This window comes from Delphinapterus leucas, chromosome 14, assembly GCF_059928025.1.
Source record: "Delphinapterus leucas isolate spDelLeu-1000000601 "Yukka" chromosome 14, BTC_Dleu_Yukka2, whole genome shotgun sequence".
In the NCBI taxonomy this organism is placed as follows: Eukaryota; Metazoa; Chordata; class Mammalia; order Artiodactyla; family Monodontidae; genus Delphinapterus; species Delphinapterus leucas.
Genome location: NC_143142.1, coordinates 17803376 through 17816027, shown reverse-complemented (window position 1 = coordinate 17816027; position 12652 = coordinate 17803376). Strand labels below are relative to the sequence as shown.

At 44.9% G+C, this 12652-nt stretch overlaps 1 protein-coding gene across 7 annotated transcripts in view; it reads left to right on the top strand.

Annotated features, from left to right (window-relative positions):
* The window catches only part of ACACB (acetyl-CoA carboxylase beta), a 141439-nt gene that overhangs the window by 65855 nt on the left and 62932 nt on the right, over positions 1-12652 (top strand). For all 7 annotated transcript variants that reach the window (XM_089894597.1, XM_022551013.3, XM_089894596.1 and 4 more), the window contains 9 exons: positions 566-704; positions 3492-3601; positions 3816-3897; positions 5050-5148; positions 6148-6257; positions 6352-6462; positions 9412-9621; positions 9910-10080; positions 12302-12463. In XM_089894597.1, the coding sequence (XP_089750723.1) occupies positions 566-704; positions 3492-3601; positions 3816-3897; positions 5050-5148; positions 6148-6257; positions 6352-6462; positions 9412-9621; positions 9910-10080; positions 12302-12463 (1194 nt within the window). The remainder of the gene's footprint in view (positions 1-565; positions 705-3491; positions 3602-3815; positions 3898-5049; positions 5149-6147; positions 6258-6351; positions 6463-9411; positions 9622-9909; positions 10081-12301; positions 12464-12652) is intronic.

Below are 12652 nucleotides of genomic sequence, written 5' to 3'. Positions count from 1 at the left end.
TCTGGGACCTTTAACCTTCTGGACACAGAAGCAGCCACCGGGGACAGCTCAGAGCATAGGTCATACTGTGGAGGGCCCACGAGTGCCAGCTCTGCCACTTACTAGCTGTTTGATCTTGGGCAAGTGCCTTAACTCCTCTGGGTTTTAGTGTCTTTAACCCCAAATAGTGATACAAATACAACCTCTTTCAAAGGGCTGTTGTGAGGTTGAAATGAAATGGTGCTGGTAAAATACACTGTACTGTAGCTTGGTACATACTAAATGCTCAAGAAATGTTACATGAACATGATGGTGCCAAACAGAGGAATCAAAAATCATTAATCCATCCGTCCATCCACCTGGTCATCCATCCTCCCATCATCCATTCAACCATCCATCCATTGGGTCATCCATTCATGCATCCAGCAGACTTTAAGTACCTGCTCTGTGCTGGGCTGAGTGCCATAGAACTACGAAGAGGTGCCATGGGAGGCTCACAGAGGTGAGATGAACCCTGGGGTAGCACTTGGCCTCCAGCACAGGTAGATGTGCAACTCTGGCCCCTCCCTCGTTTTCCCCTGTCCAGGTGCTCATCGCCAACAATGGTATCGCCGCCGTGAAATGTATGCGCTCCATCCGCAGGTGGGCCTATGAGATGTTCCGAAATGAGCGGGCCATCCGGTTTGTAGTCTTGGTAACCCCCGAGGACCTCAAAGCCAACGCAGGTATTGATACTTGGGCCCTGACTTTCTTCCCCTCTGCCACGTCCCCGCGTCCTTACCTGCGCTCACCTCCTTCACCCCACCTGGGCCAAGTCCATCCTGGACCCCAAACAACATTGCAGGGTACCTCTCCTGAGCTCGTATTTATTTCCCCTTTCTTTATTTAATTAAAATTTCTGCTGACAACAAGAGTGACCCATATGTCTTATAAAAATGCCAATGGTTAACATGCAAAGCGGAAATCTCGCCTTTGAGAAACGTTTACAGTAGGTTGGTGTTTCTTCCTCCATATGTTTTCTTCTTGCACTTGTATGTACTGTTTTTCAATCATTCCTTCATTTTTCTATTTCTTTACCTCTCCATGTCTATTACCATTGATCATTCTGTTAATAACTATTGGACAATTTGCTTTTTTCTCTGAACAATTGTATCCCTTTACAGACCCTGCACACAGCAGCCAAACAGATCTTTTAAAAACACAGCTCAGGTCCCATCAGCCCCCTCCTGTGTCCAGCACCAGCTATCTCAGCCCCCCGAGCCTCCCCAGAGTTCAGGCCCTCGGCTCTGCTCTGCACAGACGTGGCCTCCTTTTTGCTCACTACAGTGAGGACAGGTTTCCTTGTTAGCCCCATTTTACAGATGAGATAATCGAGGCATGAGGGTGTAACTCACTTGCCCAGGGTCATACAACCAGTAGGTGATGCAGGCGGGATTGAAACCCTGGGCTGAGTCCACAGCCTTAGGCTGTTGGGTCTCCCATTGTGCTCAGGCTAAAATTCCAGAACCTCACTCAGGCCAATTAAGGCCCACATGACTTGGCCCCTGCTGGCCTCCTGGAGCCCCATCTCCCGCCTCTAGACATCCATCCCTGGGTCCAGTCACACTGGCCTCATCAGTTTTGGCCTCGCTCTTTCCTGTTGCAGAGGCTTGGAATGTTCTGGACCTTCTGCTGGCAGTGCTTCCCCGAAGCTCTTTGTACAGCAGGTCTCCACCCCTCCACGCATGACTTGGGTCTCATAGTCCTCCGGGGCAGCCCTGTCAGAGAGCCCCGGTGCTGTTCACACCCTGTAGTTATCATGTCTGTCTCTTGTTTATCTTCTCCAACATGATAGTAAAATTCAGTGAGGAGAGGGTCATGGTCTGACTTCTCGCTTTATAATCTCTGGGACCTCTCCAGTCACCAGCACAACGTGTTGGGTAAACATCAGAGGCCGGTGGGCCCGGAAGGAAGCATGGCTCTCGAGTTTCTTTCCAAGTCTGCACATAAAGTTCGACATCATTTCTTTTCAGGTCTTCAAGAATTTCATAGTACAGATGTACCAACTCCCGACTTTTGATTGAGTCTAGCTTTTCACAGTTCAAAACACTGCCCCGTGAACACCCTCTTACATCAGCCTTTGGCCTCGTCGATGAGTGTTTTCTTAGAACATATTTCTAGAAGTGGGATTCTGGTTTTAAAGAACATGAATATTTTTAAATCAAAACATTGTATTGTATTCAGCTTTGAAAAGGAAGGAAATCCTGTCTCATGTTACAGCAGGGATGAACCTTGAGGACATTATGCTCAGTGAAATAAGCCAGTCAAATGCTCTATGATTCCACTTATATGGGACACCGAGAGTAGTCAGATTCATAGAGACAGAAAGTAGAATGGTGGTTGCCAGGGGCTTCGGGGAGGGGGATGGGGAATTGTCATTTTATGGGTATCGAGTTTGAGATGCGTGAGATGAAAAAGTTCTGGAGATTTGTTTCACAACAATGTGAATACTCGACAGTACTGATCTGTACACTTCAAAAATGATTAGATGGTAAATTTTGTTATGTGTTGTTTTTTTTGTTTTGTTTTGTTGTTTTGGGGTACGCGGGCCTCTCACTGTTGTGGCCTCTCCCGTTGCGGAACACAGGTTCCGGACGCGCAGGCTCAGAGGCCATGGCTCACGGGCCCAGCCGCTCCGCGGCATGTGGGATCCTCCCAGACCGGGCCACAAACCCGTGTCCCCTGCATCGGCAGGCGGACTCTCAACCACTGCGCCACCAGGGAAGCCCTGTTTTGTTTTGTTTTTTACCATGATTAAAAACAAACATTGTATTGTTTAATGGCTAAACAATATTAAAATAAACCTTAAATAAGAATTTTTAGGGAGTTCCCTGGTGGCCTAGTGGTTAGAATTCCAGGCTTTCACTGCCGTGGCCTGGGTTCAGTCCCTGGTCGGGGAACTGAGATCCCACAAGCCGTGTGGCAAGGCCAAAAATTAAAAAAAAAAGAATTTTTTAAACCCACCTCTGATCCGACTATCTTGATAGCTTGTTTCCTTCTTTTTTGTTGCCTTCCAGGCCTTGTCCAGACACCCATGGACCGCCAGGGAAGTCCCCAGATACACATATATTTTCACATGATTAAAGTCATACTCACTTTTCTTTGAGCTGTCATATACATTTGTCCATTGTTGCCCTAGAATCTTCATGGTTATCCTTTCAGTAGTGGTGCGGGGTTGCATCCTGCAGATGTTCTGTCCTCGACTTCAGTCTCTCAGCCCTTCTTTTTTTTTTTTTTTTTTTTTTTTTTTGCGGTTACGCGGGCCTCTCCCTGTTGTGGCCTCTCCCGTTGCGGTGCTCCAGACGCGCAGGCTCAGCGGCCATGGCTCACGGGCCCAGCCGCTCCACGGCATGTGGGATCCTCCCGGACCGGGGCACGAACCCGTGTCCCCTGCATCAGCAAGTGGACTCTTAACCACTGCGCCACCAGGGAAGCCCAGCCCTGCTTTTCTTTTCTCTCCTGTTTAATCCCAGAGTATATCAAGATGGCAGATCAGTACGTCCCCGTCCCAGGAGGGCCCAACAACAACAATTATGCCAACGTGGAGCTGATTGTGGACATTGCCAAGAGGATCCCCGTGCAGGTAAGTCAGATGGGACACCCCAGTCTACCCACGGCGGGGGTGATGCCCTGAGCTCTGGAGCAACCTGATAACACAGTTTGGAAGGGATGGAGGAGCTGGGTCCTAGGAGACCCTGAAATCCCGGGCTGACGTGACCCAGCAAAGAGCTTCTGGGGTGTGATGGTAGGTGGGTTCTTGAAGAAAGACCTTTGTTCATGCCTCTTTGTGTTTGCAGGCGGTGTGGGCTGGCTGGGGCCATGCTTCTGAAAACCCCAAACTTCCGGAGCTCCTGCACAAGCACGAGATTGCTTTCTTAGGTAGAGTGCGCCTCCATCAGATGCGTGGGAATTGGGGTGTTGATGGGATGCTCGGTGGGTCAGATTCTCTTTAATACAGCCCTATAAGGAGGGGACCAGTTTGATATCCCCACATCACACTTTCATGGTCAGGAGCAAATGAATCCAGGGGTGGGAGGTCACGTGGATAGGTCGGCCAGCCCAGGGAAATAGGAGCCATTACCATGGTTACCACAGCAGAATAATGCCGGGCAAGCAGAACCCTCTGCTGGTGTTCCTGTTGGCACTGAGATACCAGTCATGTTCAGATTTCTAACTAGGTTTGGAAACCTTTCTGATAAGGCCACACCTTTTCTTGGGCTGTTCTCAGACCTTTGGAATGCCCTCACCCCCTGGGACCAGAGCCTATCATCTCTACTACTTATTAGGTAAAATGATACTTATTGTCTATGGCGTCTGTTTGTTTCAGGATTTGGATTTGAAATTTGTAAACTTTGCTCAGTTACACTATCTGTTACGTGTGATGGGAATCATTTACCATCCCCAATAAATCCCTATTGCTGCTCCTTATCTCTGGGCCCACAACCCAGACTCGCATATAAAGCAGCTTGGTGCTAAGTCAATACCTGATATTCACCTAAGGGTCTGCCTGGTGACCTGTGCTCGCTGATGTATTCTTTGTCCATGACCTCTGATTGGCTGTCACATGGGACTCTCATTATCTCTCATGTTTAATTCTGGAGATTGATGGTCCAGCCGCAGAGCCAGCCACCTACAGCCCAGGCCAAATCTGGCCTACTGCCTGCTTTTGTAAATAAAGTTTTATTGAAACACGGCCGTGCCCATTCATTTACGTATTGCTTATGGCTCGTTATAGAAAAAGTTTGCATGGTCTAGTGTTTTGGGGTGCTGGCTTGCCCCCTTGGTCTAGCTTTTTGCTAGTGAACTTTGTATAGGCCACAGAGCTTAGGTTGTAAATCATGTTTACATTCCACATGTATTGAAAGTTGACTGGTAAAGTAGCAGACTAATAGATTTTTTCTTCCCCAACTTGATGTTAAATCCTTGGAAGCTGGGACTTGGGGACTTTTCTTTGTGCACCTGGTTGGCACCTGGCTTCCTGGGCCTTGTGGCTGACTTGAGTCTGCCTTCCCCTTTGCCCCAATCCCTCAGGCCCTCCCAGCGAGGCCATGTGGGCACTAGGAGACAAGATTGCCTCCACCATCGTGGCCCAGACGCTGCAGATCCCAACGCTGCCCTGGAGCGGAAGCGGTAAGGGACCCTGAACCTCACTTCGGGGGAACTCCTGGGCCCAATCTTGCTAATGTGAGCAGAGGGGGTGACAGGAGTATAGTTTTTTAATTCTTTCATTAAAAAATTTTTAAATGATCATGAAAGTGGTCCTATGTCATTGTAGACAACTTAGAAACTAGGAGAAGTACAGAAAAAGAAATAGAAATCCTTTATAATCGACTGACCCGGTTTTGATCATTTGTTATATTGTTCCAGCCTTTTTTCTAGGCACATCCTTTAAAAAACCAGACCTCTTACATTTAATAGTTTGTGACTTGTTTTTTCTCACTAATCTTTCTATGTCAGTAAATACACTTTACAACATTTAAAATGCCTGCATAGGACTATATTATACAGATGTACTGTAATTGACTTAACAATCCTCTATAGCTATACATTTAGGTTGTTTCCGATGAATTTTTTTCTAATTTTGAAAATATTAAAAGCTTTGATAGTCCTGTACCTAACTCTCTATGTCCATTTTAATCACGTCCTTAGGATAAATTCCTAAAAGTGGAATTTCTAGGATAAATTAAAAAAATAAACAGGAAAAACATCTCAAGAGTTTCTTATTCAGTTTGATTTTTTTTCCTCCAAAGATTGAATTTTAATTTTAGAATGAAAAGTTTGTTTCTGTTTTTTTTTTTTTTTTTTAATCTTCACAGGGTTTTGGAAAGTAATGATTCACATACGAATGACTCCATAGGGTAGAGCTGGAGTTGGGATTTTTTTGGATTCAGGTTAATATGGCTGTTCTTGGTAGACTCAGTCTGAATTTTCTTAAGCTTGGTTTCCCATTCAGGGTTGAGTCAGTCCTTAAGGAAATTAAAATCCACTGCAGGAAGCTGAAGGGCTGTGTCTGAATTCTGCTGGTCCAGAGGCCAGGTCTAGAGTGGCTTTGGTGGGAAGAGGCCCTGTGTTTCTGTGTTGTGTCTATGCTCTTTTGGGGAAGATTCAGTTTTCTTTGTGACCCTCCAGGTCTGACGGTGGAGTGGACAGAAGAGAGTCTGCAGCAGGGGCAAAGGATCAGCGTCCCAGAGTACATTTACAACGATGGTTGCGTGAAAGATGTCGATGAGGGCTTGGAGGTAAACGCTCCTGGGGGGTCAGGTGCCAGAACCTTCTCATCATCCTGGTAGAAGCGGAAACCTCTAAAGTGGTCTGTTTGTCCTTTGCCCCCAGGCAGCAGAAAAAATTGGTTTTCCCTTGATGATCAAAGCTTCTGAAGGCGGTGGAGGGAAAGGCATCCGGAAGGTGGAGACTGCTGAGGACTTCCCAATACTTTTCAGACAAGTGAGCTGTTTGCGCTGCGTATTTTTCCATGTGTCTTTGGGAATTGTGTTTATTCAGTTGGTGGCCACCAGATTCTTTCCACTAACATTATTGTGTCACAATCAAGAGGACACTTGCGGGAGCTGCAATATTGCTGTGTTGTGTTGCAAAACAAATGTATACATTTTTACTCGCAGAAGTCCAAGGTTTTTGTTGATCTGTACACTATTTCCTTTAGATGGTTTGATTCTATGAATCAGTGTGTCTCTAAAGGATTTCAGAGGTATCTGTTTGTGAGAATATCTGTTTGTGTCTATATTTGTCTATCGAGAGATGGGATAGTTTGTACATTTTAGCAGTTTCAATATTTCTAACATTGCTAGACAATTGATTTTTATTGTCTGAACGAATCGTATATTTACTTATTTGTAGCTGGTTTTCCACTTTTAAAACATTATACGCAGTGGGTGGGGGAAGGGATAAATTAGGAGGCTGCGATTAACATATACACATTATTACGTATAAAATAGATAACCAACAAGGGCCTACTGTATAGCATGGGAACTATACTTAATATTATGTAATAACCTATAAGGGAAAAGAATCTGAAAAAGAAAAAAATGTATATATAAAACTGAGTTAGGCTTCTCTGGTGGCACAGTGGTTAAGAATCCACCTGCCAATGCAGGGGACACGGGTTCAAGCCCTGGTCCGGGAAGATCCCACATGCCGCGGAGCAACTAAGCCTGTGCGCCACAACTACTGAAGCCTGTGCACCTAGAGCCCGTGCTCCAGAACAATAGAGGTTGCCGCAATGAGAAGCCCGCGCACCACAACGAGTAGCCCCCGCTCGCCACAGCTAGAGAAAGTCTGTGCGCATCAACGAAGACCCAACGCAGCCAAAAATAAAATAAAAAACACAAAAAACACTGAATTGCTGTGCTGTACACTTGAAACATACATGATATAGTAAATCAACTATACTTCAATTAAAAATTTTTTTAAAAGGTGACCTAACTATAGATTGAAGAAAAACCCATTATGCCCATTGTTGGCAATGTTTATAAAAATTCATACCGGTAATCTTCCCGTTCTTAACCCAACTATTTTAATATTTCTAGGCTTTCTTGTAGACCTTGCTCACGTGTATATTTAATTTATTTTATTTTTTAAATTTTTAGTTTTTTATTGAAGTATAGTGATTTACGATGTTTCAGGTGTACAGCGAAGTGATCCAGTTATACATATATATCTCTTCTTTTTCACATTCTTTCCTATTATAGGTTATTACAAAATATTCACATGTATATTTTAAAGAGTTGTCTTTGGCCTACACAATATTTTGTTCTACGTTTAAAAAATTTCAAATTGTGGATCATAAACAGTTTTACCCTGTCCAGTCCTTATAGTTATTCTGACGATTGCACAGCATTCCCTATGTGGCCATTGTCTTCTTTATCAAACATTTCCTTTTTTGTGAAATGTGAAGCTTGCTTCCATTTTCATTATTATGCACAGTTCCACTATAGTATAATATGGTATTTAATACTATAAATAATATTTAGCTTTTTTTCCTTCTTCTGAATTATTTTCTTGGGTAAAGACCGTGGGGGAAGAAGGATTTAGTTAAATAGCATGTACTTTACATGCACTGACAAATACCAGTAAATTGCGTTCTCTAAAGGTTTACCGTTTATACAGCTGTGGGCCATGTGTGAGTATTATATAAAGTAGTGGTTTTACTACCACATGTCCCCATCGGGGTGTGCTGGTTTGGGAGTATTTGGGGGGGAAGAATTTATGTTTTCAGGAAAGTTGCAACAGCAGTACAGAGTCCCCATCTACCCTTCACCTCCTTTCCCCTGTTGTTAACATCTTTTGTAACAGTACCATGATTGTCACAACTAAGAGATTAATTTCATTAATCCATGTCTGTCAAGTGAACTCCAGACTTGATTTGAATCACCCCACTTCTCCCCACTAATATCCCCTTTCTGTTTCAGGATCCAGTCCTGGATCCTACCTTGCATTTAGGGGTTGTACAGATTTTAAAGCTTTTTTCTTTCTTTTTTAAAAAACAGGCTTTACTCTTTAGGGTAGTTTTTAATTCACAGCAAAATTAAGTGGAAAGGACAGAGTTCCCATATACCCCCCTGTTCCCCAACTGCATGCAGAGCCTCCCCCAAGCTTCCTTTTTTTAATTACATGAGTTCGATATGAAAATATTCTCGGTGTCAACATTCAGGCAATTCAGTAATACGTTACGAATGAAAAAGGAAAGGTCCCTTTCGCAACATCACCTCTCAACCCCTTGCCCCTTCTCAGATGTAACCCCTGTTAGCCACCGGGTTTCTTTCCAGTACTTTTACTGTAGTATAGACTTTTACATAGACCTTCATATAATTCTGTTTTATTATTTTTCACATAGGTGGGATCATCCCATGTGTTATTGCAACTTGCTCTTACAAAGAATTTGTCTTAGAAATAATTCCATGTGAACACTTATTTTTACCTCATTTTTAAGGGTCTCTGGACAGCATGCCTATGAGACAATGCCTTTCAGATGTTAAAAGTATGGAGTAAGTCGGTCTGTAGGTTCCACCGAGGAGAGCTGGCTGAGAGAGTGAATTAAGTGGGAGGAAGAGAAGCCTACAGAGTAGTGTGTTTTGGTTCTATTTTTGTTTCAAGAAACATTTTCTCTGTACGCATAGAAGAAAACCAATTTGTACCCAACTCTTAACAGCATATTATCCTTAGGAGATGTTGTTGCAGAATTTCAGTTTCTGCATTATGTATTTTCACATATTTGACTTAAAAACCACGAGAATGTAATGTCTTTGAGGGAGGTAAAACTGAAAGATCGGCAAAACCGCGGGCATCCCTGCCATCGTTTTGCGCCCCCTTTGGAGAACTTCCTGCTCCAGCCCTGCTTCCCCAGGGAGGAGCCAGCCACCCTGCCGTCCCCCCCAGGTGCAGAGCGAGATCCCCGGCTCCCCAGTCTTTCTCATGAAGCTGGCCCAGCACGCCCATCACCTGGAGGTCCAGCTCCTCGCTGACCAGTATGGGAACGCCGTGTCCTTGTTTGGGCGCGACTGTTCCATCCAGCGGAGGCATCAGAAGATCATAGAGGAGGCGCCGGCCACCATTGCCACGCCAGCCGTGTTCGAGATCATGGAGCAGGTGGGCTCTGGGGAGTTCGGGGGGAGGCATCTCAGCTCAGAACCATCAAGAGCTCTCAAGAGTCCAAGTTGCCAAAGTGGGGTGGGTGTCCAAGAGGAGACCAATTGGCGTGGGGGGGCCCATCGTGGAGATGATTTCAGCCTCACACGGGGTTACTGGAGTACGATCTCAGAGGTTCCAAGGTAGTTTACACACAGCAGGTCCTCAGCCTGCCTTTAGTGAGGGAGCTAGTACGTTTTCCCCGAGAAAACCGCTGGAAGCCCCTCGCCCACCTCCGTCTCTCTGCAGTGTGCCGTGCGCCTGGCCAAGACCGTGGGCTACGTGAGTGCGGGGACCGTTGAATACCTCTACAGCCAGGATGGCAGCTTCCACTTCTTGGAGCTGAATCCCCGCCTGCAGGTGGAACATCCCTGCACAGAAATGATCGCCGATGTCAACCTGCCGGCCGCCCAGCTACAGGCAAGGAAATGGGCTCCGAACCCTGGGGCTTCTTCTGCCCAGAGTGGGGATCCCCTGTCCTGCTCAGATTAGACCTCCCTGCTCGTCTCTTGGCTGGTGTCCTGGGGAGTGACTGTTTTAATGTGTGGGTAGCACGGAGAGCCATGCAGTGGTTTGTCACCTTCGTCTGGCCATATAGCCCTTGGAGAAACTGGCAAAAGCCATGGCCCTTCACCCTGGAAAAATCTATTTTATACAATTTGGGAGCATTTGTAGACCTCCCCAGTACCCATTCATAGACCTTTTTATCATCACAGCCTCCTCATGGAGCCCTGTTAGACATTTCCGCCCCTAATTTCTCCCCTATGAAATGTTAATATCACAGATATACTGTATATCGGTTTGGATACTGTAGATATAGCTGTGCGTTATACAGGCATACCTTGTTTCATTGCACTTTGCTTTATTGCATTTTTTGTTTGTTTTTTTGTTTTTTACAAATTGAAGTTTTGTGGCAACCTGTGTTGAGCAAGTTATAATGGTGCCATTTTTCCAACAGCATTTGCTTGTTTCGTGTCTGTGTCACATTTTGCTAATTCTTGCAATATTTCAAACCCTCCACTAGCAAAAAGATTAAGACTCTCTGAAGGCTCAGGTGATGATTAGCATTTTTTAGCAATAAAGTATTTTTTATTTAAGGTACGCACATTGTTCTTTCAGACATACTGCTATCGCACACTTAATAGGCTACAGTATAGTGTAAATGGAACTTTTATATGTGCTGGGAATCCAAAAAATTTGTGTGACTTGCTTTATTGCAATATTCTCTTTATTGTGGTGGTCGGAATTGAACCCCCAATATCTCCAAGGTCTGCCTGTACATAGAAAGAGTAAGATTATTTTCACCCCCAACAACAAGTGTTTGCCCTCTTGGGCTCACCCCTGCTAAGAACATGTCACCCAGAGTTAGGAACTCTTGCATTAATAGAAACTCTTTAATTTTTTAACTAATATCTCCTTCCTTCCTCCCTTTCTTTCTTTCTTGAAAATTTCTTTTAAATTTTTAAAAATTTAAATTTTGATTAAATTTAATTAACTGAAAATTTAATTTAATTAGTTTTACTTTGATTTAATTAGAATTTAACTTTAATTTCTTAAAAATCCTCCCAGAGTTTTTATTCCATTTTTAATTTTGTTTATTTTTTTCAGTTTGAAAAATTTCAGAAAAGTTGCAAAAATAATACAATTAACACCCATACCCTGCACCTCGGTCCACCACTTGTTAGCATCTGACCACATTTGCTTCCTCTCTCTCTATTTGTGTTTTTGTATAATTTTTGTTTTTTCTTCGCTCAACCTTTTGAGAGATGTTTTGGCTTGAACTTCATGCCACTTTGCCTCTAACTCTTTCAGATAAGAACCTCCTGGGAATAATACCGTGATAGGATCGCCCCACTCCAGAAATAGAGCTTTGACACCCTTCACTTACCTATCTAATGTTACTTACTGTCTACATGAAAGTTTTCCCTGTTGTCCCAATAATTTGTTGCTGTCCTTTGTTTTTCAAGTCCAGGATCCAATCCAGGACCCATACATCCCTTTCCATTTTCATGTCTCCTAATCTCTTTAATCTGGAACCGTTCCCCAGTCTTATTTTTTTGTCCTGGATGTTGACATTTGTGAAGTGTTCAGGCAGAATGTCCCTCCATTTGAATTTGCCTGGTCATTTCTTCCTGCTGGAAGTCACTTAAACACTTTGGCAGGATATTACACAGGTGCCATTGGGTCCCTTTTAGTGTGTCACATCCAAAGACCCAGCAGATTCAGTTTGATCTTTTGGTTCACTTGGTGTCCGTCACTGTCTGTTTTTCACTCGGTCCTCCAGCCCAGCTTTCCTTGTGTCCTTCACAAAACCTTCTTTGACTCTGCAGCTGTACACCACCATTCCCCAACTCCTTCCACAGCGCTAAGGATCTGTAACTTTTATTTGATGCTTGCGATGTTGTTCTGTGACTGTCGCTTCTTTTCCCAGCGACACAGTTCACTCCTTGGGGGCAGGGTCAAGCCATCTGTCTTTCTCTCTCCGTGCCTCTCCTGCCACCATGTCGCCCGGTCTGGTGGGCACAGGAGGAGCTCAGTATATCTGAAATCATTCACCCCCTACCACCACCTGCATCGCCTCTAGCACTGGCCTCCACGTTTGGGGACTGACCCTCTTTTGGGACGGATTTCTTGATTGCAGATCGCCATGGGCGTGCCTCTGCACCGGCTGAAGGATATCCGGCTTCTGTATGGAGAGTCCCCATGGGGGGTGACGCCCATTTCTTTTGAGACCCCTTCCAACCCTCCCATCGCCCGAGGCCACGTCATTGCGGCCAGAATCACCAGCGAAAACCCAGATGAGGCAAGTCTGAGGGCCCTGAGTTTCCACCATCTCCGACCTCTCAGCGTGTGGCAGACCCAGAACCTTAGCCTGTTGAGATATCCGGGTTCACAGTTTATAGGCGAGGACGCAGGGATGCGGGAAGGGACATGCCACAGTTTATCCACATGTGATGTGTCCCAGGTACCAGGCAGATGCCTTCATATGTCA